The 21,780-nt window shown below is 41.6% G+C and overlaps 1 protein-coding gene across 7 annotated transcripts in view; it reads left to right on the top strand.

Moving 5' to 3' along the window:
- The window catches only part of RAP1A (RAP1A, member of RAS oncogene family), a 42,342-nt gene extending 21,780 nt beyond the window's left edge, over positions 1-20,562 (top strand). For 6 of the 7 annotated variants that reach the window (XM_049831941.1, XM_049831942.1, XM_049831946.1 and 3 more), the window contains 7 exons: positions 2,244-2,327; positions 5,996-6,064; positions 7,620-7,676; positions 9,062-9,202; positions 14,278-14,421; positions 17,590-17,705; positions 19,841-20,562. In XM_049831941.1, coding sequence (XP_049687898.1) covers positions 2,271-2,327; positions 5,996-6,064; positions 7,620-7,676; positions 9,062-9,202; positions 14,278-14,421; positions 17,590-17,676 — 555 coding nt within the window. In that variant the 5' untranslated portion in view covers positions 2,244-2,270 and the 3' untranslated portion in view covers positions 17,677-17,705; positions 19,841-20,562. Of the gene's footprint in view, positions 1-1,646; positions 1,740-2,243; positions 2,328-5,995; positions 6,065-7,619; positions 7,677-9,061; positions 9,203-14,277; positions 14,422-17,589; positions 17,706-19,840 lie in introns of those variants that run through there. The other variant, XM_049831947.1, reaches the window with a different exon arrangement.
- The last annotated feature ends 1,218 nt before the right edge of the window (positions 20,563-21,780 follow it).

The raw sequence follows: 21,780 nt of genomic DNA, 5'->3' as shown, positions 1-21,780 counted from the left end.
ATGAAAAGTTGGCTAGGATGCAGCATAGTAATTTCTTGAGCACTCTATTCATGTTGCATAAACAGATAACATTAACATCCTTGTGAAAGAGCTACAAGATAATTAAGGCGTGTGGGGTTTTACAGTAATAAGGCTCATGCATTTCAGGATCTTGGTTTCCTGTTGCACCTGAAAAAAAAATCAGCAAATACTGTAGAGAAGAAATGAGAAGTAAGTCTTGTACTGCTCCCAGCTGAAACTTTCCCACAAGTATTTTTACTATAAATAAGAAGTGAAAGAGTTCACAGCTAAATTTAACCCTTAGCTTGATTGCTTTCCGGGTTTTCTTAGGTTGAACAGACTGTGGAACTGTAGGAAGATAAAACTGGATCAATAAGTTGCATTTACACTTTATGAAAAATGCATCACCTTTTAATTTCTAAGGATTATCAAGGGGAAAACCATTGCTAATTGGAATTCCCCTCTCCTTCCCATCCAAAATCATGATTTTTGAAAGAAAGGAAGTGAATGTTACTTCTTGGGAAAATTTTCAAGCAGAAGAGCTTACAGCTGCTAGAATTTTAACCAAAAATGTTGTCAATGTACTAGAGTGCATAGACATTGCTTGTTCTGCTTTTAGATATTCAAAGTTACCGTTCTGGAAAATCCCTTTCAGTTTGACTTAATTTCACAATTTCTGTGGAGTTAAGCAACTGCAGCTCACGTAGACTTAAAGAGTTGAAGAAAAAACACTCCAAGGTGCTTAAAACTATGGGCTGCTGCTGATAGCTTCAGCTTTATTCCCTCTGTAAGGCTTGGGTGAGGGAAGGGCAGCTTGGCTACATGACTGCAGAGAGCTTCAGTGCGTGCAGGCGAGCCCTGTGTTTCTCTTCTTCTGACTTAAAAATTAGCTTAAAGTTGTGCTAAACCGACTGCAGAATTTGTATGCCTCTCTCCAGCTGCATGCAAGGTTTTTAAATTTTTGTTTAAAGATGTACTTGTGTCACGTTTAGACCATAAAACACACTGTGGTTGAGGGCTGAGGGTTAAAAGTAGGATGTTTGTGCAGGGTCTCCAGCTGCCAGTCCCGATGCAGCGCCAGTGGGGACTGACTATGGGTATGCGGCAGCACGTGGGTTTCCTCTTGACTCTCTGTTTTACAGCTTTCCCTTGGGAGTTTAAATGATAGAAAAAAAAAACCTGTCCTGATTTAATGATTATATAAACTTGAGACACAGATTGTCAGGGAGTTGTCCACAGTTGCAAAGCTAAAAATACGATCCCCTTGTTGTTAACGGTAGTCGACAAGGTGATACATTTCTCTATCAAACTACTTGGAATACATTTTTATTTTTAAAGCAATCCTTAAACTGTAGCCAGTGAACCCATAAATCCTGCGGCAGCATTAGTTTGAAATGCCTTTGAAAAACGCAGCTTGCCCAGCCCTATAGCACTTGTGTTTCTGAAGCCTTACTTGGGAAGAAAGTGCTATCTTGCTGGGGGAAGAGGGGGAAGATAATTAGCTGCTGAGGTCATTGTTTGCTTGAGCACTGTTGATAGGGACAGCCCAGCCTGGCTTATAACGTAAACATAGTGTAAAATGTTTATCACCAGCTTTGTCATTTGCCTTATTTGTCAGGGATTCTCGATGAGAATGAGAAGTTTTCTGGTGCTGCTTAGTGAGTGGAGGGAGTTGCAAGATTTCCATAAAAAGGCAGAGTCCTTGCTTGGGCAAGCGGAGAGGTTCTGCCTTGGCAGCTGTAAGTTAGGCCTGACCTTTTCCAGAGGGAAAATACTGACCTAAATCCTTCCCTGCTGGGGGCGGGTGGGAGAAGTAAACCTCTCTACTTGCATCTTTCTAATCTAATTTTCTTGTCAGGTACTCATTGTTTTATGCTACAAACCACGGAGAATGCAGAGGACAGGCAGCGAGAGCTTGTGCTGCCCAGTGCAGCTGGGAGTGGGCGTGTGTGGCTGCGCCGTGTTTGTATTATTCATGGTGTATTGTTCATCCTCTTCCTCTCTGAGCACCGGCAAACTAATAGGCCTGCCTTTGGGCATCTCGTGTAAACTGGGGCTGTTGGAGCAGCCATCTAAATCTGAGTGCCCAGGTGGAAAAATAAAAACCGTAGCTGTTACCAAACAGATTTTTGTTCTCAGGAGTATTTGGAGAAGGGGAGTGTGTTGCTACTTTCAGAAGACAGTGTCATAAATTTGTGTGTGCAGGTATGCTTTTAACTGTTGGCTTTTTTCCTGCTTTCCAGATCGTCGCTATTTGAACAGACCACACCATGCGTGAATACAAGCTAGTGGTCCTTGGTTCAGGAGGTGTGGGGAAGTCCGCTTTGGTGAGTTTTGGCAAGCAGTTCTGAAACTGATACACAAACTTCAAAGCTGGCCTATCTTATTGCAGACGATGCTTATTAAATGCAGGGGGATGTTTGTATTACTTTTAAAATGCATAGTGACTTCCACATAGCCACTGTTACACTGCTGAAATATCTGTGAATTTGTGTCACGGTTTTGGAGAAGCAACAGGCGATTAATCGCTGTTATAATAGCGTTTTATTTCTGCTTGGCACATGGGTGTAGTATTGTAAATGACTGAATGTCTGTATCTAAGTATTAAAAGCCTAACGTACACTGGAACAGTGCATGACGTCTTGCCTTGCACAGCAATGAATCAGTGATGGTTGCAGCTTTGCATGCCTTGAAGGCTGTGTGTCTTCCATCCTGGATAGAACCCAAATGAGCAGCCTGGACTGGAAACACAGGACAGAACGAGAAGTCACCTCCAGCATATGCACTGCAGGGGGATAAGCAGACTGATGACACTTTGCACTCCTTAAGTACTTGTGTTGTTTCTAATAAGAGGTTTACATAGCGGAGTTGATAGTAAAGCATTTTAAGAGAGATTTCTGTCACCTATTTATCACAAATCAGTCAAGCAGCTCACTCCAACAAGAAAGGCAAAGAACTGGTCAAGTGTAAAGTTATCTAAAACAAGGAACTACGCAGTGTACCTTTTCACAGAAGATGATAATAGCTGACCAGCCGTTCATGTCCTAGGCGCTGCTTCTTGTGCTGTTTATTCTGCTGAAATGGGCTGCTAATAATCTTGGTAAATCACCGGCAGAGTCCAGATGAACAGGAGGAAACGTTATTCAATTATGCATCAAATCTCATGTATTTTTTCAGAGATCCCATCCTAACCTTTACAAGATGTAGGTGTCAGATTTCTCTTATGCAGTTTGTTCTTGCACAGCAACTTAAGCAATCTGTGTTACTTTTCCCACCAGCATCCCCTTGATTATCTTCCTTTTGTTACATAACGTTGAAAGACCACTAGGTAACATAGGGCACTTATTAATATGCTGTACATAAAAATTACTCAGTGTCTGACATACTTGAATTTCCTTATTTGTAATGTGAAGTCTGAGTCAGCATCTATCACTGGCCTTTTTAAAAGCCGAAATGCAAATACCTAGTCCGGTAAACAAAAGTTAAATTCTTTTTGACAGTCTAGGTGCTAAGTAAGCATATATTGTAATTCATATGCAACATTGATCCATTATGCTTATAACAGAATGCAATAAGTGCCAATTAGCAGCTATGAGTGAATAATATTTAGCTTTCAAGATGACTCTACTTATTTACAAGCATTAGCAAGGAGAGGTTACAAGGTGGGATTTAAAATAATGTGGAGGTCACTTTAAAATGTCTTTCTTTGAACTGTATAAACTAAACTGTCTAACAAAGAGGCTGGTGTTTGTTTTCAGTTCTGTGTTTTTACAGTCTTGAGTGTAGATTACAATATGGTGTTGTTTCACTGCAAATCCTCCTTATTGTTTTAACTCTTCTGTGCCGATATGATGCCGATTGTGCCTTGTGGTAACAATGACTGGATAGCAGAAAAACCTTCACTGTTATTAAGGCACAGTTATTTTCCAACTTCTTCGTTTTCTGTACAGTAGTTTTCTCCCCATTTCTAATAAGGGCAAAAATCTTCTGGAGTGTCAGTGGGTAGGCAGTGTTATGAAGAGTATCCAGTTGTGGATGGTCCTATATAAACTGGAAACCAAAGTTGGGTTGCACAACCCTCAAACCAAGGGAAAGTTATAAAAGTCTTAGATCCACACATAACCTGAAAACAACCTCAGATTTGTATCTTCTCCTTTGGCCTCCCTTTCCTCCTATAGTCAATAAAAGTACAGTACATCAGAGGTTATGAATGAAGTTGAATGTAATCATAATTATGATTGTGTGTAACTGGTGTCCGTGTGATCACACAAGCACCAGCTGAAATAACAAAAGTTAGAACAGTGATTTATTAGAAATAAAACAATTTGAGAATACATGGGTTCAGTTTAATTTTCTTTCAGAGCAGTGCTGTATTTGCAGATATAAAATAAGACTGAGTGTTATAGTAGAAGGATGAAATGTTGTGAGTGGTTTGTCAGATTCTCACGCTGAAGGCTGGTTCACAAACACAGCTCCTAGAATAGAGCAGTACAGATGTGACCGACTTCAGTGCTCAAATGCTAGCCTCCTAGCAAATAGCAGCCTTCTTTGGACCCTCTTTGGTTAGCAGCTGTGCTGAGAATGCTAAAATGTAATCAGTAACCTACAATTCTTATTGTTGGTTTCCATTGCTGGTATAACACTGTAATCCATGTTAATAGTGGTATCTTATAATGATTTTGCTGAGATCTGCTGTCTGAAAGGAAGACTGGGACAACCATTCAGTGTGGCAAAATATTGGAGAAGCAAAGGCTTTGATTGTTAAGAGTGTAAAATAGGTTTATTTAGTGATACCGAATGATTTTTAAATGAGGTAGTACTAGAAATCTTTTTTTCTTATGTTAAAAGAAAGCAAACCACGCGGAACTGCTCAGTTTCCAGCATACAGTGAGATGTTCTGCGTGTATCTGGCATATGTCACTCTCTGAAAGCTTGCAAGTACTTGTGTGACCAATGTGAACCCTCTTGCAGAAAAATCTCAGCCTTCTGTCCAGATAAAATACAGCTTCTCAAAACAGGTAGTGATTTTGCAGAATTTGTATTAAAAAAACTGTGGCAAGTTCAGTTGGCAAAAGATAGTTGGTATGTGTGTTCATTTTTAAAAAGACAAAATTAAGTGCTGGGGTCTTGGTGCTTAGTTTTACAAACAAACACCACCTTGTTTTACAAACATCAACCAAACCTCCGCACACTCCTGTGCTGCATTACTACATTATTGCAAATTATTGTAGGTAGAACTGTGGGGATGTGGGGCAAAAAGGAAAAGCAAGTTTTGCCTTGCAGAGGACAAGTAAAGCTGCGGACTCACAGGAGCCAAAGCACACCATGTACAGAACTGGGATGTCCAGAGATGGGCCACGTCCGAATGACAACTTGATGGGAAATGTTTAGAGTAGATTTGCTTTGAATAATTATGTAGGGGAATAAAGACTTCCTCTTCAGAATGAATTATGTCTCCTTCTTTAATGGTTTAACACAAATTGAGTATCTGGAGACGCTCCAGATTTAACTTGCTGCTCTGAAACTTGCTGTCTGTGCTCTGGGCACGTAATCCAGAGTAGCTCCACTACTCTAATACGATTTGAATTGAAACGTGGATTTTCCACAGTGTACTCTTCCACAGCGTACAGATTGCCAGTTCTTCTGATTACATTTCAAGTCTTCCATATTTGGTGATTTTTATTCTTCTAAAGTCACAGGCATTTTTGAGGATATCACCTTTTATGAAAAAAAGCAAGCAAGCAAACAGTTTACATTTCAAAACAGTTTTGAAAACATGCTTGAATAAAGTGATTCTTAATACAACAGAAAGTACACAAATTTTATTTTGAAGAATTGAAAATTTATATGTCTTTTTCTCTGCTCCTCACTATTGAATTTTAACAGCAGCGTTGAGTAGTTTTTGTTTTGTTGCTTTTTCATAAACTGCTTCTTTGTAAATGTTACTGGTCATGTTCAGTTCACTTTATTTTTTTCTTCTTTTCTTTCTCCCCAGACTGTACAGTTCGTTCAGGGAATTTTTGTTGAAAAATATGACCCAACAATAGAAGATTCATACAGAAAGGTAAAATAACATCATTTTTATTTCTTTCAAGTCTCAAAGAGCTTGCTTCTTTTTAACAGTGCAACAAAAGCTTACGGGAGTGAGAAAGGGTCTTTTCTGAGAAAATGTTACGGCTGCATAAAACCGCAGCAGGAAAGCGATGCATAGAAAAGCATCAGTCTTGGAAATGGTTTCCTTTGGCTTTACAGAGTACTTTATTAGCTTAGGGCCTCTGAGTGCAATCAGACAAATTGTATCAGCTACTATAAAACTGAATTATCAGGGAATGACAAATTTTGCTGTTAATTGGACAGCTCCCTAACTTAGTTCTATTGAACAGGAAGATTAAACCTCTTTTACTCCATATAACCAAGAGCTTTCACTCTGTCTCCCATGACTCAAGTTGAGGCAGTTTGAGGCTGCAGCTCTCCACTGTTTGCCTGTTTCCTCGTTAGAGGTTACTACACCCGCCCAGAGATCAGTCTGGTGTATTTTCCTGAACCATCACGAATTTCCAGTGGTACTGGGATATGAGCTGAGGTGGTTGGCAGATGAGTGTACTGCTTGTCCTCCTGCCAGTGCTTCTGATTGATGCCTGGGGATGGGAACAGCTCAACCAAACTGGGGTCAGACTGTTACTCAGATCTGTTTGCTGTAGTTTGACATATAATTATTACTTGAAAACATAAAGATATCAATATTTGCTATCTGTAGAAGTTGTTACAGAGGTTATATACACCATTCACCACAGCAGGTTATATTACTGTAGCATAGCAATTGCCTTTTGTTGTCTTCTTTTAGGAATGGCTGTTTTGCCATTTAGTTCAAATGCGTTCTGCTTGGTTTGAAGGCATATAAAATTCTTTAGGGCCATTTTGGATGCAGGCTTGTAATTGCTGAGCAAAAGTCCTTGTCAGTATTCCTGATGCTGTCATGTTATGTAATTCTATCAACAGAGCTGCTTTCTTCACTCAACTGCTGTCAAGTAACCCATTGTTTTACAGATTAGCATAAATGTTACCATAATTAAAGGCACCAAAACATAAACTAAAAAGTATAAGCATTTGTGCCTATGATAATTAAATGTAAATTGTGGTATGAGTTCTGCTGTTAAATTTATTTGACTTGCCTGGAATTTCCCTCTGAGACATTTCTCAGTGAGTGGAAGACTTGGTAAGCCTAACTGCGAGGATCACTAGATATTTTGCTTTTTCTTTTCTTCCTTACTCCCTTCTCCCCCAGCAGCAATGAAAAATTGAAGTTTAAGGTCCTTTGATTTGTTAGAGTGGATTTTTCTCTCACTTAAGTTGAGATGTTTACAACAAGCTGCTCATTTAAGCCTTTATAATCAACAGACTCCTGGAGCCTAAGTGAGCTGACCCAAATGCCTGGCTTGGGGCGTACGTAATTAATCCTCTAATAGCGATGCCTCTCCTAGCACAGGGAAGTGCAGGTGGCTGGCTTGCTCGTAGAAGTCTTTGTGGCAGAAGTAAAAATTAAGCTGAGATTCCTCTTGCCTGTCCCGTTTCAGACGTTTTAGTTCTAACTGCGTTTGTCTCTTCCCTTTTTTCCCCAGCAAGTGGAAGTAGACTGTCAACAGTGTATGCTTGAAATCCTCGATACAGCAGGGACAGTAAGTATAATTTCTTTTTCTGATTGGTATGGAGTTTCTTTGTTAAGAATGAGATGAGATGTTAAGATTAGAACTTATACTGGTATAATAATCCTGCCCGAGCAAAAACAATAGATTAGCTGCAATAATTTCAACTGATGATTTTGTTAAATAACCCAAAACCCAGTGTGGTGAATGAGCCTTCTGCAGCCCTGCCTGCAGCATTGTGAACCCGTTCCCCAGCTGGGACACAAAGGTTAGCGCATCCTGTGCCACTCACCTCTTCTCTGCCATCCACCGTCTCGCTATCAGCGTACTGATATGGGTATGTTAATTTTGCAAGTGGCCAGAACACACAGACACGGATTGAAGCCACTTCCAGGCAATGCGTAGGGATTGTCTCCCGGCACGTCACATCAGCCTATGTAGAGAGGATTTAATCAGTAAAGATTTTGTACCTGTCAAGGCATACTCTTCTACCTGGGTGGCACCTGCCTGGTGCTGCCTTGTGCAGCTTCGGGAGGCTCATGTCATCCTTCCAGCCTGAGAGCAGCCGGGGCTGTGCAGCAGCTCCCTTTGCCATGCCAAGTCCTGTCGCTAAGTAAACAGACCTTGTAATGGTTGAGTGCACATCACAAGGGGAGGACATGCTTCCTAAAAGTTAGTTTTATTTAGAAAGCTTTGAAAATTATCAACAGCAATGTGAAGGCGTGGAAGCAGAAATCATTGCTGCACAGTTCTGGTAAAGCTTCCTTTCACAGGCTTGGACAAAGGCAGCTCTGATCTGGTACAGATTTTCCAGCCTGCTCTTGCATTTCATTGCATTGAACCTTTAAGCCATTTTCATGCTAGAGGTGACTACTATATAATTGCCTATGTTCAGAGGTGATCAGGCAGTGCCTTCCCACGCAGTCATGCTTATAATAAATTGCGAGTGTGTGACACCTAGGCCTGTTTCGGTATTGTGTTAGAGGAGAAAATGAACTTCCAGTCCATATCTGTCGTCTGGGGAATTGGTCTGATGGCAGACTCGTGCTTAACACAATATCGGAAAATAAATGAAAGATCACTACAAAATACGTTGGCCAAATCTTAACACCTTGTATTATGGTTTGGGGCACACGACAATCCGTCTGCAGATGTAGTTTTATTTCTGCTCTTGGTGTTTTTCCTGTTTTTTTAGGAAGCCTTTTTCTCTATCAGGAAAAAAAAAAACAACAAAGGGAAAGAGATGTGTGAATGCTTTTATTAAATTTGCATGCTTTGGTGGATTTCTGTAAGGGGTAAAAATGTAAATGCATGCTGTGCGGTACTATATTCTTGTCTCCATTACAGTAAAAGTATTCCTATGTAAGTTCATTAGCCGCATTCACTAGCTAATTACTTTTAAAAATACTTGATTGCAGGAGCAATTCACAGCAATGAGGGATCTCTATATGAAGAATGGTCAAGGGTTTGCACTAGTATATTCTATAACAGCACAGTCCACATTTAACGACTTACAGGACCTGCGGGAACAGATTTTACGGGTTAAGGACACTGAAGATGTAAGTAGAGTATTTTTTCTTCTGCAAATGGTTAAAATGTGTTTGTAAGTAAACATACAGGAATTCGTGAGCAGAATTTCTTTCTAAGAATATTCTTTGCTGTATAGCAAAGTTTGTGTTGAAGCAAGTTTCCTTAGCATTGGTTTTTATTTTCAGTGTTGTTATTTGCGGTCCAACACCCGCAAAGGGGCATGGTGAAACCAGATTTTCACATGTATGGGAGGTCTAACGGTCTTTGGAAATGGTGGGAGTTGATTGAAAACAACTTTTTTTTTCTCCTTTTAACTCCTTTCCAGTATTTGCATTTTTTTCTTTCACTGTGCTTTAGCAGTACTTATTTACCACAAAGTTAAGGAAAAATAATAGCCAAACTTATCAAAAATTATGTCCTTCGTAAATCTGCAGCTGTCTTACAATGGAGACTAACATTGCTTTTCCCAAATGTATGAAGTGGAAATTGAAGTACAAATCTGTGACGTTTCCTGAAGGTCAGCTGTGAAGTCTCTCGAGTCCCGGAGCAGGGCGGTGTTGTACGCGGTGCCCTCTGTGCCGTTCTCATGCGTACGGGTCATAATCCAAGTCAATGAACTTGAACTGCAAATAGAAAGGACGTGTTCAGCTTATTGACCAAACTGTGCTTTGTAATTGAATTGTCAGTAGTATTAATAGCCTTTTTTTGGAAAAGCACTGAATGTTCCTTTATTTTCACTTCTCTGTGTGAGAGGGCAGCGTCAGTAGGAGCTGGGGGGGTGGGATGGGAGCCTGTTCCGTCCCCTCCGCTCCGGCTCTGGGAGCTGTTCATTAGATGAAGTAGCCCTGGGTCTTGTTTCGTGACGCAGAGGTTCCCTTACTGTAGCTGTGCCAAGTGTCTTGGTTTGTTAGCTCTGCTCCGCTCAAATCCCTCAGAACCAGAACTTTTATAGGATTTTAGGTTATCGTATGAAAATGGCTTATCCCTTTCTGAAGGAAAGGAGGATGTTTAAGGGTCTATGGTCTGTCGTTCCCGTGATGTGTGCGTGTGAGCAGGAAGGGTTCAGCTTTGCACTGCGGGCGGGCGTGCCTGTCCCTGTGAATGGCAGTGGCACTCTGCAGGCCACCTTCGCGGTCCGAGGTGTTTGAACTCTCCACAGTTGTCTTTGTTCCTTCAGTCGCTTGACAAAATCTGTAACCCAAAGGAGATCACACAGTTGTATGTATTAAATCATCAAAAAGGCTCTGGAGGAGTCTTAGCTCCTGAAGAAGGTTGTAATTTGGGTTGTTTAAATCTCTTTTTAAAATAAGGAAAAATTACCTTAAGAGAGTTTGTATTCAGTCCTGTTTGACAGAAGAAAACTATTTACCATGTTTCCAGTTCAGGCCCCAGCTCCTGTAACTGGAACTCCTTGGCAGGCTTCTAATTTCTAAACGTGCGATGTAGGTGAGGTTGGTGGTGGCTTTTGCCACGGTAGCCATGTGGCTGGTGGAGACACGTGGGAACTGTCTGTGTAGGCTTCCTCCAAAAGAAGCTGAGAGTAATTTATTTTTTTTCCTAACAGTTAGTAACGTATTCGAGGGTTTGCCCTGAGGAGTGTGAAAAAGATTGCCTGTTTTATTCCACTGACAGCTTAAAAGTAGCCGCCGCCTTTAATGTCGATTGCTTTGGGGTTGCGTTGGCTGCGTTCTGGCCCCCAGCAGAGCTGTGGAAGCAGCGGCAGCCTCGGGCTCCCGGCCCTCGTCTCCTTGCAGCGCTCCTGCGGCTGGGGGGGAGCGGGGCTGGTCGGCAAACCGGGCTGGGACAGGTATTTGGGCCAAATCCTAGGTAGGCCATGTGCATGGTATTTAAATAGCCATTCGGGAAAAAGCAGTTTGAGCAATGAGCGGAGAGGGCTGGGCTGGGACGAGCACAGCCCCGCGGCTCGGCTGTTCTGGGGCTGGGGGCAACCTCTCAGGGCTGCTGCTTTCTCTTGAATCTTCATCGTCCCGTATCCTGATTACCTTGTTTTGAATGGCTTTGGTCCCTTCCTTGGTTTAACAAGCTGAACTTCTATGTATGCAAAACTGATTTTCCTTTAGGTAGGGATTATGCCTGCATAAATCCCCTTTATTAGCCTCTTGGGCAGAGCCCAGCGCTTCGCTCAGCTGCGCTCGCTGGAGGGGAATTTGCACCGTAAGCTGGTCAAGTTCGTCGGACAATAGAGACTGTTGCTTTCTGTTTTACTTCAGTGGTTTGATTTAATTATTAAAATGCATTTATTTATTTTGTGTTAGGGGGACATTACTTGTTGAGTCTGAGCTTGAGAACCTTTTGAACATTTAAGCCATGTTCTGCTGAGTTAGGAAAATGCACTCCTTCCTGTATTTAGTTTCAGAATGTGTCTTTTAAAATCCCAATGCTTAAACCATTAAATTCTGTATGTCTAACAAAGTTTAAATTCCAGTCTTCTACATGAAATAGTAATTGATCAAAAGCTAGTTGTTCATCGCGCTCCGTTTTTGGCTCTATGATAAACAATCACTACCTTTTGAAATAACCTTATACAGAGTTTCTTGCCTTTCAAACCTGCACTGTTAACCCATCTAAGTATCACTTTTTTTCCCCTGTTATTTCACATCTTGGTATACTTTATTTTTTTGCTGAACATGTCCAAAACACATTTTCATGTTTTGGTATGAGATTTCTCTTAACTACCTAGAAAACTGTAAACAATGGGATTAAGCTAATAAAGTTGTAAATGTCCTGTTGGGCTCTGATAGGAAATAAACTTTTTTGGATTTGCCTCATGAAGTACTGTGACTTCAGGTTTCTGATGTAATAAGTAAAACTTACTTCTCAAAAATAGAAATGTCATCCTTTTCTAATCAGTATGGCTGTGAGTTTTAAATACAAAAATGAATCCTGAGTGTAGCTGAATTGGGAAGAGACTACAAATATTAGCATTGAAGTAGATTAAAAACATACAGTGTGTTGTAAATTTAAAAAAAAATAAAAAAGGAAGTAGATAATGATTTATTTTTCAGCTGGAAAGTACTCATTTTCTGTTCAAAGAATTAAATGCTTCAGGAAATGGAGCAGGGTGCACACCCATTATCAGCAGTTCTTTAGGTTTTTTGTCTATTTCTACATAGCGTAAGGGAAACAGGATGCTGTCGCTGTCGTGTGCATGCAGAGCACTGCAGTGCGTCCTGCAGATCCTGCTGTGGTCTCGCGTTTCAAAATCCACCTTAGCTCTGGCTGTATCATCCCCCAAGATCTACGAGATGCAGGTCGTAAAAGCAAACTTCAAAATGATATGTAAACCACAACTCTCGGGCGTAGAAAGTCCTGGTCTGCGCATCTGCCTCCAAACTGGCTGTGCCAATGTGCAGGCTGGAGCTGGGGAGCCGAGCAGTGCTGGGCTGGGGGCCCCGGCTGTGCAGCCCCTGGGGAAGGGTCCTGCGGGGGGTAGGGGGGGGGAGGCAGCGACTGGGACTGCGCTGTCGTCTCATCGTCTTGTAGGTATGGTAATGGCACCCGAGGGTAGGTAGTTTGGGTTGTTACAGAGGTTTTTTGGGTGGTTTTTGTTTGCTTGTTTAAGTTCTTTTCTACCTATTTGTGACATCTTGGTGGGCTACGGCTGTGGCAGACTGCCTGAGAAGCAGAGGAAGCCTTATGAAATTATGTATCAGGATGCTATTTCTAAGATGTCTTAGTACTATTTTTAATCTATCTTTTTGCCCAATTTCTTTCTCCTGAAAGAGTTTTAATTCAATATCTAAACATAACTGATAAGAGCAAGTCTCCTGCTGCTTATACTCACCAACGCTTATTCTTGATTCTTTCTGAGACAAATGGTTTTATAACTTAATGAGTGCAGACTGCATTTGGCTCTCCGCACTGCACCAAGCAAATACAATCACAGCCCCGGTGAGAAACCGGTGAGCTATGGCTAGGCAAGAGACCCTGTCCTTTCTATTGCCCCTTGTGCCATTTGTGGGAAGGCTGTCCCAGGACCCTTCCTTTCCGTGCAGCCTGATGCAAACATACTGGTAATAAGCATTTACTACAGCCAGGGTCGTTTTCCTACGGTATTAAATTTCTCTGGTTTTCTGTAGGAAATGTCACAAGGAATATGGTTTCCCCAAGGCACTTTCTTCCCCATGAAGGAGCAAGAAAGTGACTCACCCAGATACTTCAGAAAGGCAATAGCTTAAGGAGAGGGGCAGATGCCCTTTCATCATTGTCTTGAACAAATGATTTGCCTGTATTTGCATCGTGGGTGTAGGATGAATCTTTTGAACATGTATCAGATGTTTGTTTTAATATTGCATGAGATTATTTATTGGAAGTGATGTGCTTTCAGGGGCTGAGCTGCTAGGTGTTCACTAATTGGAAATTTTAATTATCCTAAGCTAGTAAATACCGAGCACAGTGTTTGTGCCTTTTGTAGTGAACATCCTCTTTTATGTGTGTATGCAAAACATGTCAGTAGTATGATACTGTACTGAGATGAGAAAGGCAGGTCTTGTGCACAGGGCTGTGGGAATACTTGGCTACATAGGACTATTCCTTTTTATTCCGTGTCCAGGGCAGTGCTTTTCAAAGGTGTTTCCATTTATTGTTGTGTGGCTTGACAACAGGTTGACAAGACAGGTCAAAGGGGCTGAAACATATGATATGTGTCTTAAAACATGTGCTATATGTTCTGTTGTCTGAAATAGGCTAAGTTGGCAGGCAGTTTAGCCTACTGTCACATGAAAGTCCTGAAATGCATTTCAGTAGTAAATTAAGTTTTTGACTAGAATGGTGTTGGATTTAGAGACCAGAAAATAAATCTTTGCTAATTTAAGATTGTGCTGAAATATTACCATTTGGTTTTACGGTGTCCTCCGTGTGTTTAATTCTTGGTGAACCTGGGTGTCTATAGTGTGGACTTTCTTCAACCTTTTCCCACCAGGCATCTAAATTCCAGCTCTGCTGAACTTCTGATTTTTAATGTTTTTTCATAGTGTCTATATTTCCCCCTCCCCTCACATGCCTTTGTAAGCCATAGCACTACAGTCCATGTTGTATGTTAACTTGCTGATGCATCTCTTGTTCTTGCTTGTCTCCTCTCCAGGTTCCCATGATTCTGGTTGGCAATAAATGTGACCTGGAGGAAGAGCGTGTAGTTGGCAAAGAACAGGGTCAAAACTTAGCACGACAGTGGTGTAACTGTGCCTTTCTAGAATCATCTGCAAAGTCGAAAATCAATGTTAATGAGGTAACTATCAACTGTTCCTTTGTCTTTCCTACTTCAGCATGAACACCACATAAAACCAGCATGCGGTCCTTCATGTATTTCTTAATCGGGAAGTTTCAGGATGATTCTGAAATCTCAGCCTAAGAAAGGCTTGCGATGCAGTGTATTTAGCTACTGCTATCTGTTTGTTTGAAGGATATCTGCTCCTTTTTCTCTGTAAAGGGTGGGTGACTTCTCCAGGTAAGTGCTTTCTATAGCCTGTGTCAAAGGACATGAATAGCAGAGGGTCCTGAGTAAGCCCAGTTAACTGGATGACTCTTAGCTTAGATAAACTTTATCTGGAGAGTATACTTTTCCAGATAGCTGCTGCTGCTATTCAGAACGTGGATTATGCCCCATTGTATTACTTGTCATCTTGCATAGTGTTGGCTGCTGGTTTTGAAGTATTTGCTTTTCACATTCCTGCTATGTCTGGCTGCTCAAGCAGACTTCCCATCACAGCCCTCCTCTGGTAAGCCACTAACTTACTGAGACCGTGTCCAGACCTTATCCGTCTAAACAGTTCCCCTTGTCTAAATGAGAAACACCTTTGCGATCGGCGTGCCTTTTGCTGCTGCCTGAGGTAGTGTAGTTCTGCTGAGGGGGCTCTGCTTGACATCAGGCACCAAGTTTTTATTCTCTGCTGTGAATTATCTGACTCTGACAGAGGCCAGGTTGCCAGCCACAAAAGCTAAGGTGACCCCATTGAGCATAGCCGGTTTGGTGCCAGGAGATAACTGGGACCGTTTAGGAGGCTGTGTGATAAGCAGGAGCAGAAGGATCTTGGACTGGACCCAGCGTTCATTTGGCAGCAAGTGGGACGTGCACAGCACTGCATCTACCCGGTCGAGAGGGAAGGGAGCTCCAGGCTGCGTGAATTGCAGCTTCTGTGGTTGGGATTAGGCTGGCTGTAATGCGCACTAACCTAACCTGGTAGATACAACTCACTGAGCTAGACTCCTCCCAGAAGGGATTATTTTGCGTGTCTGAGCAGTAGTAAAACTGTGACTATTAACAAAGAAGCTAGTGGCTCAGTCATCGGAACAGATCACCATTAGCCAAAGGTGCCTGAAAGCTCTCCTGAGAGCTGCGCGGGAAAGGGGATCCTCTCGTAGGCAGAGCACTGAGCTGTCCTGGGGCGAATGCATGTCCATGGTTTACATACAGTCATCCTTAACGTGTGAACCCTGTGTCTCCGTATTTCCCTGTTATGTCTACTGCCTCCAGTGAGACTCAGATCATAGAGAAGAAAATTATTATCTGGAAGATTAGTTTCTGGTTTTATTGTGAACTTCATTTTCTAGTTTTCTGCCAATTTATACTGTCTGGCTAAGAAAAGCATAAAAGCTGAGGAAATCAAAGAGAAGAAACACTGTGAATCAAGCAACTTGCTGTACTGGTTATTTGTTCTGCTGGCTCATGGACTGGGGAAGTGTTTGCATTATTCTGGGTTCTGTTTCTGCTTTTTTGCTACTTCTGGACTTTCTAACTTTCTTAAAACCTAGGCTAAAGGGTAATAAATTTCTACGTGCATTTGCTGAAAGCGGAACAAACCTTTCATCCAGATAATAAGCTTTTAATACAGAGTCAATCTCAGTAGCAGCACTTCAGGTGTCTTTCTGGCGACCGGTGTGATGCTCTTGCACCACACTGACTGTTCTTAGGGATAGTGGCATTCCTGCATCTTTGTTGCAGACTTCTGTACTCACAGTCAGTACTAGCACTTAAATGATCTAACTTGAGATTTTTTTTCACAGGGATTTTTTTCCCCTCTACCTTAGCCCTGTGAGAGGGGTCTACCTCAAAACATTCAAGGATCTCATTTGCAAGAGCAGAGATGGTTGGTGCCTTCAGAAATTCAGACTCCTCCTGCACATCATAATCACATTCAAATCATCTTGGCTCTTGTTTATAAAAGCTTAAATACTGAAAGGTGTTTGGCATCAGCATAGAAGATGCCACTTATTAATTGGTTTCTCCTACAGAAATTTTTTCTTTGTATCTCACCTGTACACTTATGAATGTCTTGGCTGTGTCTGTTGGAGAGTAGAAACTGCCACTTTTGCCAGAGGCTGACAGTAGAAAACAGTAGCAATAAGCTTAGTAAAGGAGTAGCATGAGCAACTCAAATACTATTATAAAATATTTTACATGAGGGCTTGATAAAGCTGCCATCACGTTAATTTCATTTGAAACTATTTAACTGTGCACCAGTGCTTTTTCATGTAGGTAGTAGCCAGAAAATCTTGACTTTCCAGTTGCAATTTGTTATAAACTGTTTCTTTGTCTTCTGAATTTCCTTGGAATCAACAAGAATTTGTGAGCTGTCAGCCACTCCAGGAAGGAAAAAAGTAAACAAGGACAAGGGTGGAGCTTTCTGAAGGTTTAAATATTTCTCCTCAATACTGTGACCTGGCTCCGAGCATTTTTGCAAAGCTCATTTTGCTATAAATGGGTTGAATATTGCTGGAGAAACCACTCACAGCAAAAGTGTTCACAAGAAACTTGTCTCTGAAGCTGAAAGAGGCCCCTGCACTCATCCCCTTGTGGAAGTGTTTGAGTTCAGGGCAGATGTTTTGCTTCTCCTTGCTAATTTTATTAATCAACTGAAAAGATTAGACCAGGCAAAAAGGTGAAGCGATTAACAAGTCAAATCTGTTTGGCAAAAAGGGATGCCTTTCCCTACAGTGAGAATATGCTGCTGCCGGCGTAGCAGCGCTCTGCAGAGACACTCGCCAGCCCAGGGAGCACCAGTGAGAAGGTGATCCTTAACGATATTATGCCTGTCTTTTAAACAACCTTTTGTCATTTCCCAGTTTTCTCCCACTTTTCCAAAGCAAGGGATTTGTTGCAATTTCATTGCTGTACTCTTCTAATGCCTTTTGTCATATGCAGCCTGAGGGAGAAAGCTGCATGCTGCAGGATGTGAGTTACAGCTCCCTTGTATTCTGCACACTGATGTGAGCTCTGCACTCTCTTTTTCCATAAGCAGTTGCTTGAGAAACATGTTTAAGTAAAAGTAAGCAGTTTAATTGAATTTATAAGACTACAGCCACCAGGAAGAGTATCAGCTTGCCGACCTGCCTAATGTTTGACACTTGCATAGTGTTTTATCACTTTGATTTTTCAGTTTGTGTTTTTCATTTTCAGATCTTTTATGATCTGGTCAGACAGATAAATAGAAAAACACCAGTGGAAAAGAAGAAGCCTAAAAAGAAATCCTGTCTGCTGCTTTAGACTCCCATCGTGCAGCAGCTCTGAGCCAGGTAAGAGGTGTCTGAATTCTACCTACAGCTCAGGTGATCAGACCGTGAGCTGCTCCCAACAGAGAGAAGACTCACTCCCCTTCTCTCCACCCCTCTTCTTTCTGTCTACTCCCAAATACAAAATTCTGCTTTTGTTGGACTTCTTTTTAAAAGTCAGTTGTACTGACTGACCTGGCAGAGAAATATCTGTTTCTTTTCCTTTCTCCTTTTGCTTGGGTTGATGAGTGCAACAGAGCAGGAACATCCTTTTTACTCTTGCAGCTTCTCTCCGTCTTGTGACACCATGCTCTGAGGCGCCATGGCTCAGTTTTGCTTCCTTTTTATCCTCTGCTGAAATTTGGTACCATCTATGTAACTTGGGTTCTTGCTGCAGCTGCTGTCTCAGTCCTAGGTGCTATGGGGACAATTGCAAATTGTTTTGGGTGGGACATGGATTTCAATGGCACAGAATTAAAAAGCTACCCACCAAAAAAAAAACACGCCAAAGCAAAAACGAAAACAAAAAAGGACATAGCTATAAATAATCTTCCTGTGTGTCTTGGCAGGGTACTGTGTGTGCTTGCAGCTGTTCTATCGCACTGCTGAAAGAAAACAGCATTTCTGTAGCTTCAGGTTTTGGACAGAAATATCACCTAGGCTGCCCCATGAGCTGTTAGCGTGTTAGCACACGAGTATGCTGCGTGGCACCATTCGGAGGCAGAGAAGGGTGCGGGGTAAGCGGCCCATCTTGGCACTAAGAAGCCAGAAACGGTCAGAAAGCAAGCAGATTGTCCTAGATGGTGGTTGTAGCACAAAGCACGTTCTGCCTGCGAGCGCAGCAGCCCGGCCCTGTAGGGACGAGTTGGGGAGGGATGAACTCAGCCGCAGCGCTCTGGCTGTGCCGGCTGCCTTCGTGATCTTAGGCTGTACAGGCTGTCAACTTCTGACGATTTTTGTGAACCATCAGAAGCTCTGATTCTGTTTTTTAGTTTCATAAATAGGTGCAGTGTAGTTTGCAAAGCAACTCAAGTGCCCTTGTCCTACAGACAAACTCCTGGTCGTAGAGGGATTTCAGGGATGAATTCCTGAAAACAGGTGGCTCTCTGCCTTCTCCCGGATCAGAAGTTCATGCTGTAGATGGCCATTTATGTAGCCTGAGTGATTGAGTAGGATAAGTGGAGCTATGCAGTTAACCTGGCTTCTAATGACTTGTGCTTTATTGATTGATGAGTCTCTTATCCTGAGCTTTGAATGCCAGAAAAATAATAGCTTAGGGTTGTGGGGAAACAATGGCTTTAGGAAAAGAAATTGAAGAGTACATCTTAAGTGGCTTTTCCTGTTCCTCAGGTGATTTGTCTGAATTTAGCTAGTGTGGCGTCAGCCAGGGTGACTTCTTGGGGACGGGCTTCCCCAGCCCTGGGGAGGACGTGCTCCCTGCCAGGCTCGGGGCGGCTCTGCCCTCGCCCTCCTGCCCGGATCCCATGCTGCAAAGCCCAGCGCCAGCAGCCGTGCAGCACTGCTACAGGAGTTCCTGCATTCAGTCAATTACCGATGAGGCTTCTCATAACACTGACTTCTACTCATGCCCCCAAATCTATCTGCTCTCGATGGTCAGAATACTTCACGGTGTCTCCCCAATTCTTTGTAAATCTCTTCCCAATTCATTGCCTGTTGCTCCAGCTGGAACAGGGCTCGGGGAGGTCTCCAAGTCATTAGACTTTAAGAGCATCTCAGAGATAGAACAGATGAAATCCCTCTCCCGTAAATTGTTCATCCATTGCTGAATTCAAAATCCACTTGAAGGCTGCCTGTCTCATAAAGGAGATGAGTTGGAAGGGCACTATCGTTATCACAGCAGAAAGACAGGGTGGTGGCTGTCTGTCACTGCTCTGCTGCAGTCATGATAAAGCAAGAACTCGTTTCCTAAGAGTTTCTGAAGTTTCTTTTTCTTTCTGTACCTCCAAACTCAGAGGACAGTAGGAGCAAACCCCAGTACTGCAAGAAGATAAGCTCTTCCTGCTGAAATGCTCTGTGTTTTTACAAGCCTGGGTGAGGGCAATTGCCTGGGGAAGCTTTCAGGCCTTTGTTCAAGATCATTCATCTCATGGTTAGGATGAGAAACATTCTCTCCATCATCTTTTTTTACTTTTTTCTAGATTGCAGGAATGAAGAACTGTTGCCTAAATGGAAAGTGCCAGCATTCCCGACTTCAAAACCTTATGGAAATTAATGACATATCTGAAGAAACTTCTCCTGTTTTTATATACTATGAGAAGAATTTAGATCTTAAAATGGTTTGCACACAGTCCCTGGAAAAAGAAATTGCTCTGTGTATATCTCTTGGAAATCTAAGACAATAGTACTCCTCCTTTGCAATAGCAGTTAACAGCTGTGAAAATAAATATAATTGACTCTAGTGTATGATTATACAAAGGAGCATGGATGCATTTCAAATGTTAGATATTGCTACTATAATTAAAATTTCATATTGACCCTTTTATCATAATTTCTCCCCATCAAGCACTAAAAATGTTCCACCATTATATTTTATATCTATAACTATAGATATATATTATCTGAAATTTCCCTTTGAACTCACTGCAACAAGTAACTTTTTGAGTCATTGACTTCATTTTATATTTAAAAGTTACGGAATATCATTATTTTCATTCTGCCATTATATTCTAATTAAAAATGTTTGTGCATAATGCTTTGGAAAAATGGGTCTTTTATAGGAAAAACTGGGATAACTGATTTCTATGGCTTTAAAAGCAAAAATATATAATATACTAAACCAACTCTAATATTGCTTCTTGTGTTTTACTGTCACAGATTAAATTACAGCTTTTATGAATGATTAAATTTTAGTACATTTTCATTTTGTTTCTGTGTTTTTGTTATGGTTTCCAGGCTTTGGTTTTTACCCATGTTTTGTGAATGCTTCTTCCACTCTGGTAGATCAAGTATTTTATAACAAATGCCACCAGTATGTCGTTATGCCGATGCGGTGTCTTCATGCACCCTCCGCTTTGGATGTATTTAATCATACCACACACTAAAGTCCAGAAGGCTACTTTTAATTACTTTTGTATATTCTTTTGAATGTTTGAGGATTGTATTCTGCTGAAAATATTTCCTCTGTACAATTATTTTTATATGTACAAATTTGGTTGAATACTGTATCAAGGTCTGACTTTTACTGTGATCCTCGGTTTCACACGATCGTGTACTTTTTGGGGAGAATCCCTGTTTTGATGATGCCACCCGCTGGGCAGGAGCCCGTTATGATCCCTCACGGTCAGCATCTCGACACGAAGCTGTGGAGTTGAAAGTTGGTTCTGTCTAAATACGATTTCAACAAAGCAAATATCTGCTTTACACTTTTAGACAAAATATGGCTAATGTTACCTGATCTGCACAGTCAGCTGAAGGGGCTTTTTGTTTCCTTTTGTGTGTGTTTGTTTTTTGTTTTTTTTTTAAATACCTGTTGGTTTCATAAAGTTTAAAAGAGCAGGATACAAAGAGACCCGTGGGTGCTCAGCCTCGATCCTCCCATGTATATGCAAGTAAAAGAACCGCCTTTGGGACCTGTGGGGCCCAAATCGCATCCTCGGTGTGATGCTGCTGGAATTCCTGCAGTGTTGGAGGACTTGCTCCTGCTTCGCTTCTGAGTAAGTGAGAAGAGAAATGTATCTTCACAGTGGAGAAAACTCAGGACGGACTTTGTCCTGGTTGTTTAAATGGGAAATCTAAATGTAATAGCTGGTGAGCAGTTGTTCCTGGACCCCTTGTATAGTTTTATTGGAAACCAGGGGGGAGAAATTTCTATAAATAGGTTTTTCTAAAACTGTCTTACTGATGCAGCTCTTGAATTATACAGAGATCCCAGTTTCTACATGCAGCCCAAACAAGACTGGATGAAAATATTTGGATGACGATAATGTGAAAACATCTGCCTACTTACAAGCTACTAGGACAAATGTAGTTAGCTGGTTGTCTTCAACCTACTTATGTGCTTCCTTTTTCAGGAGGAGCAGATGCAAGGTATTTGCAGGTTGGTTATCTTTACTAAATGTAAAAATATTTTAGTAATAAA

This window comes from Accipiter gentilis, chromosome 29 (assembly GCF_929443795.1).
Source record: "Accipiter gentilis chromosome 29, bAccGen1.1, whole genome shotgun sequence".
Taxonomy (NCBI): Eukaryota; Metazoa; Chordata; class Aves; order Accipitriformes; family Accipitridae; genus Astur; species Astur gentilis.
The sequence above is the reverse complement of the archived record's forward strand: the minus strand, read 5'-3'. Positions and strand labels throughout refer to the sequence as shown.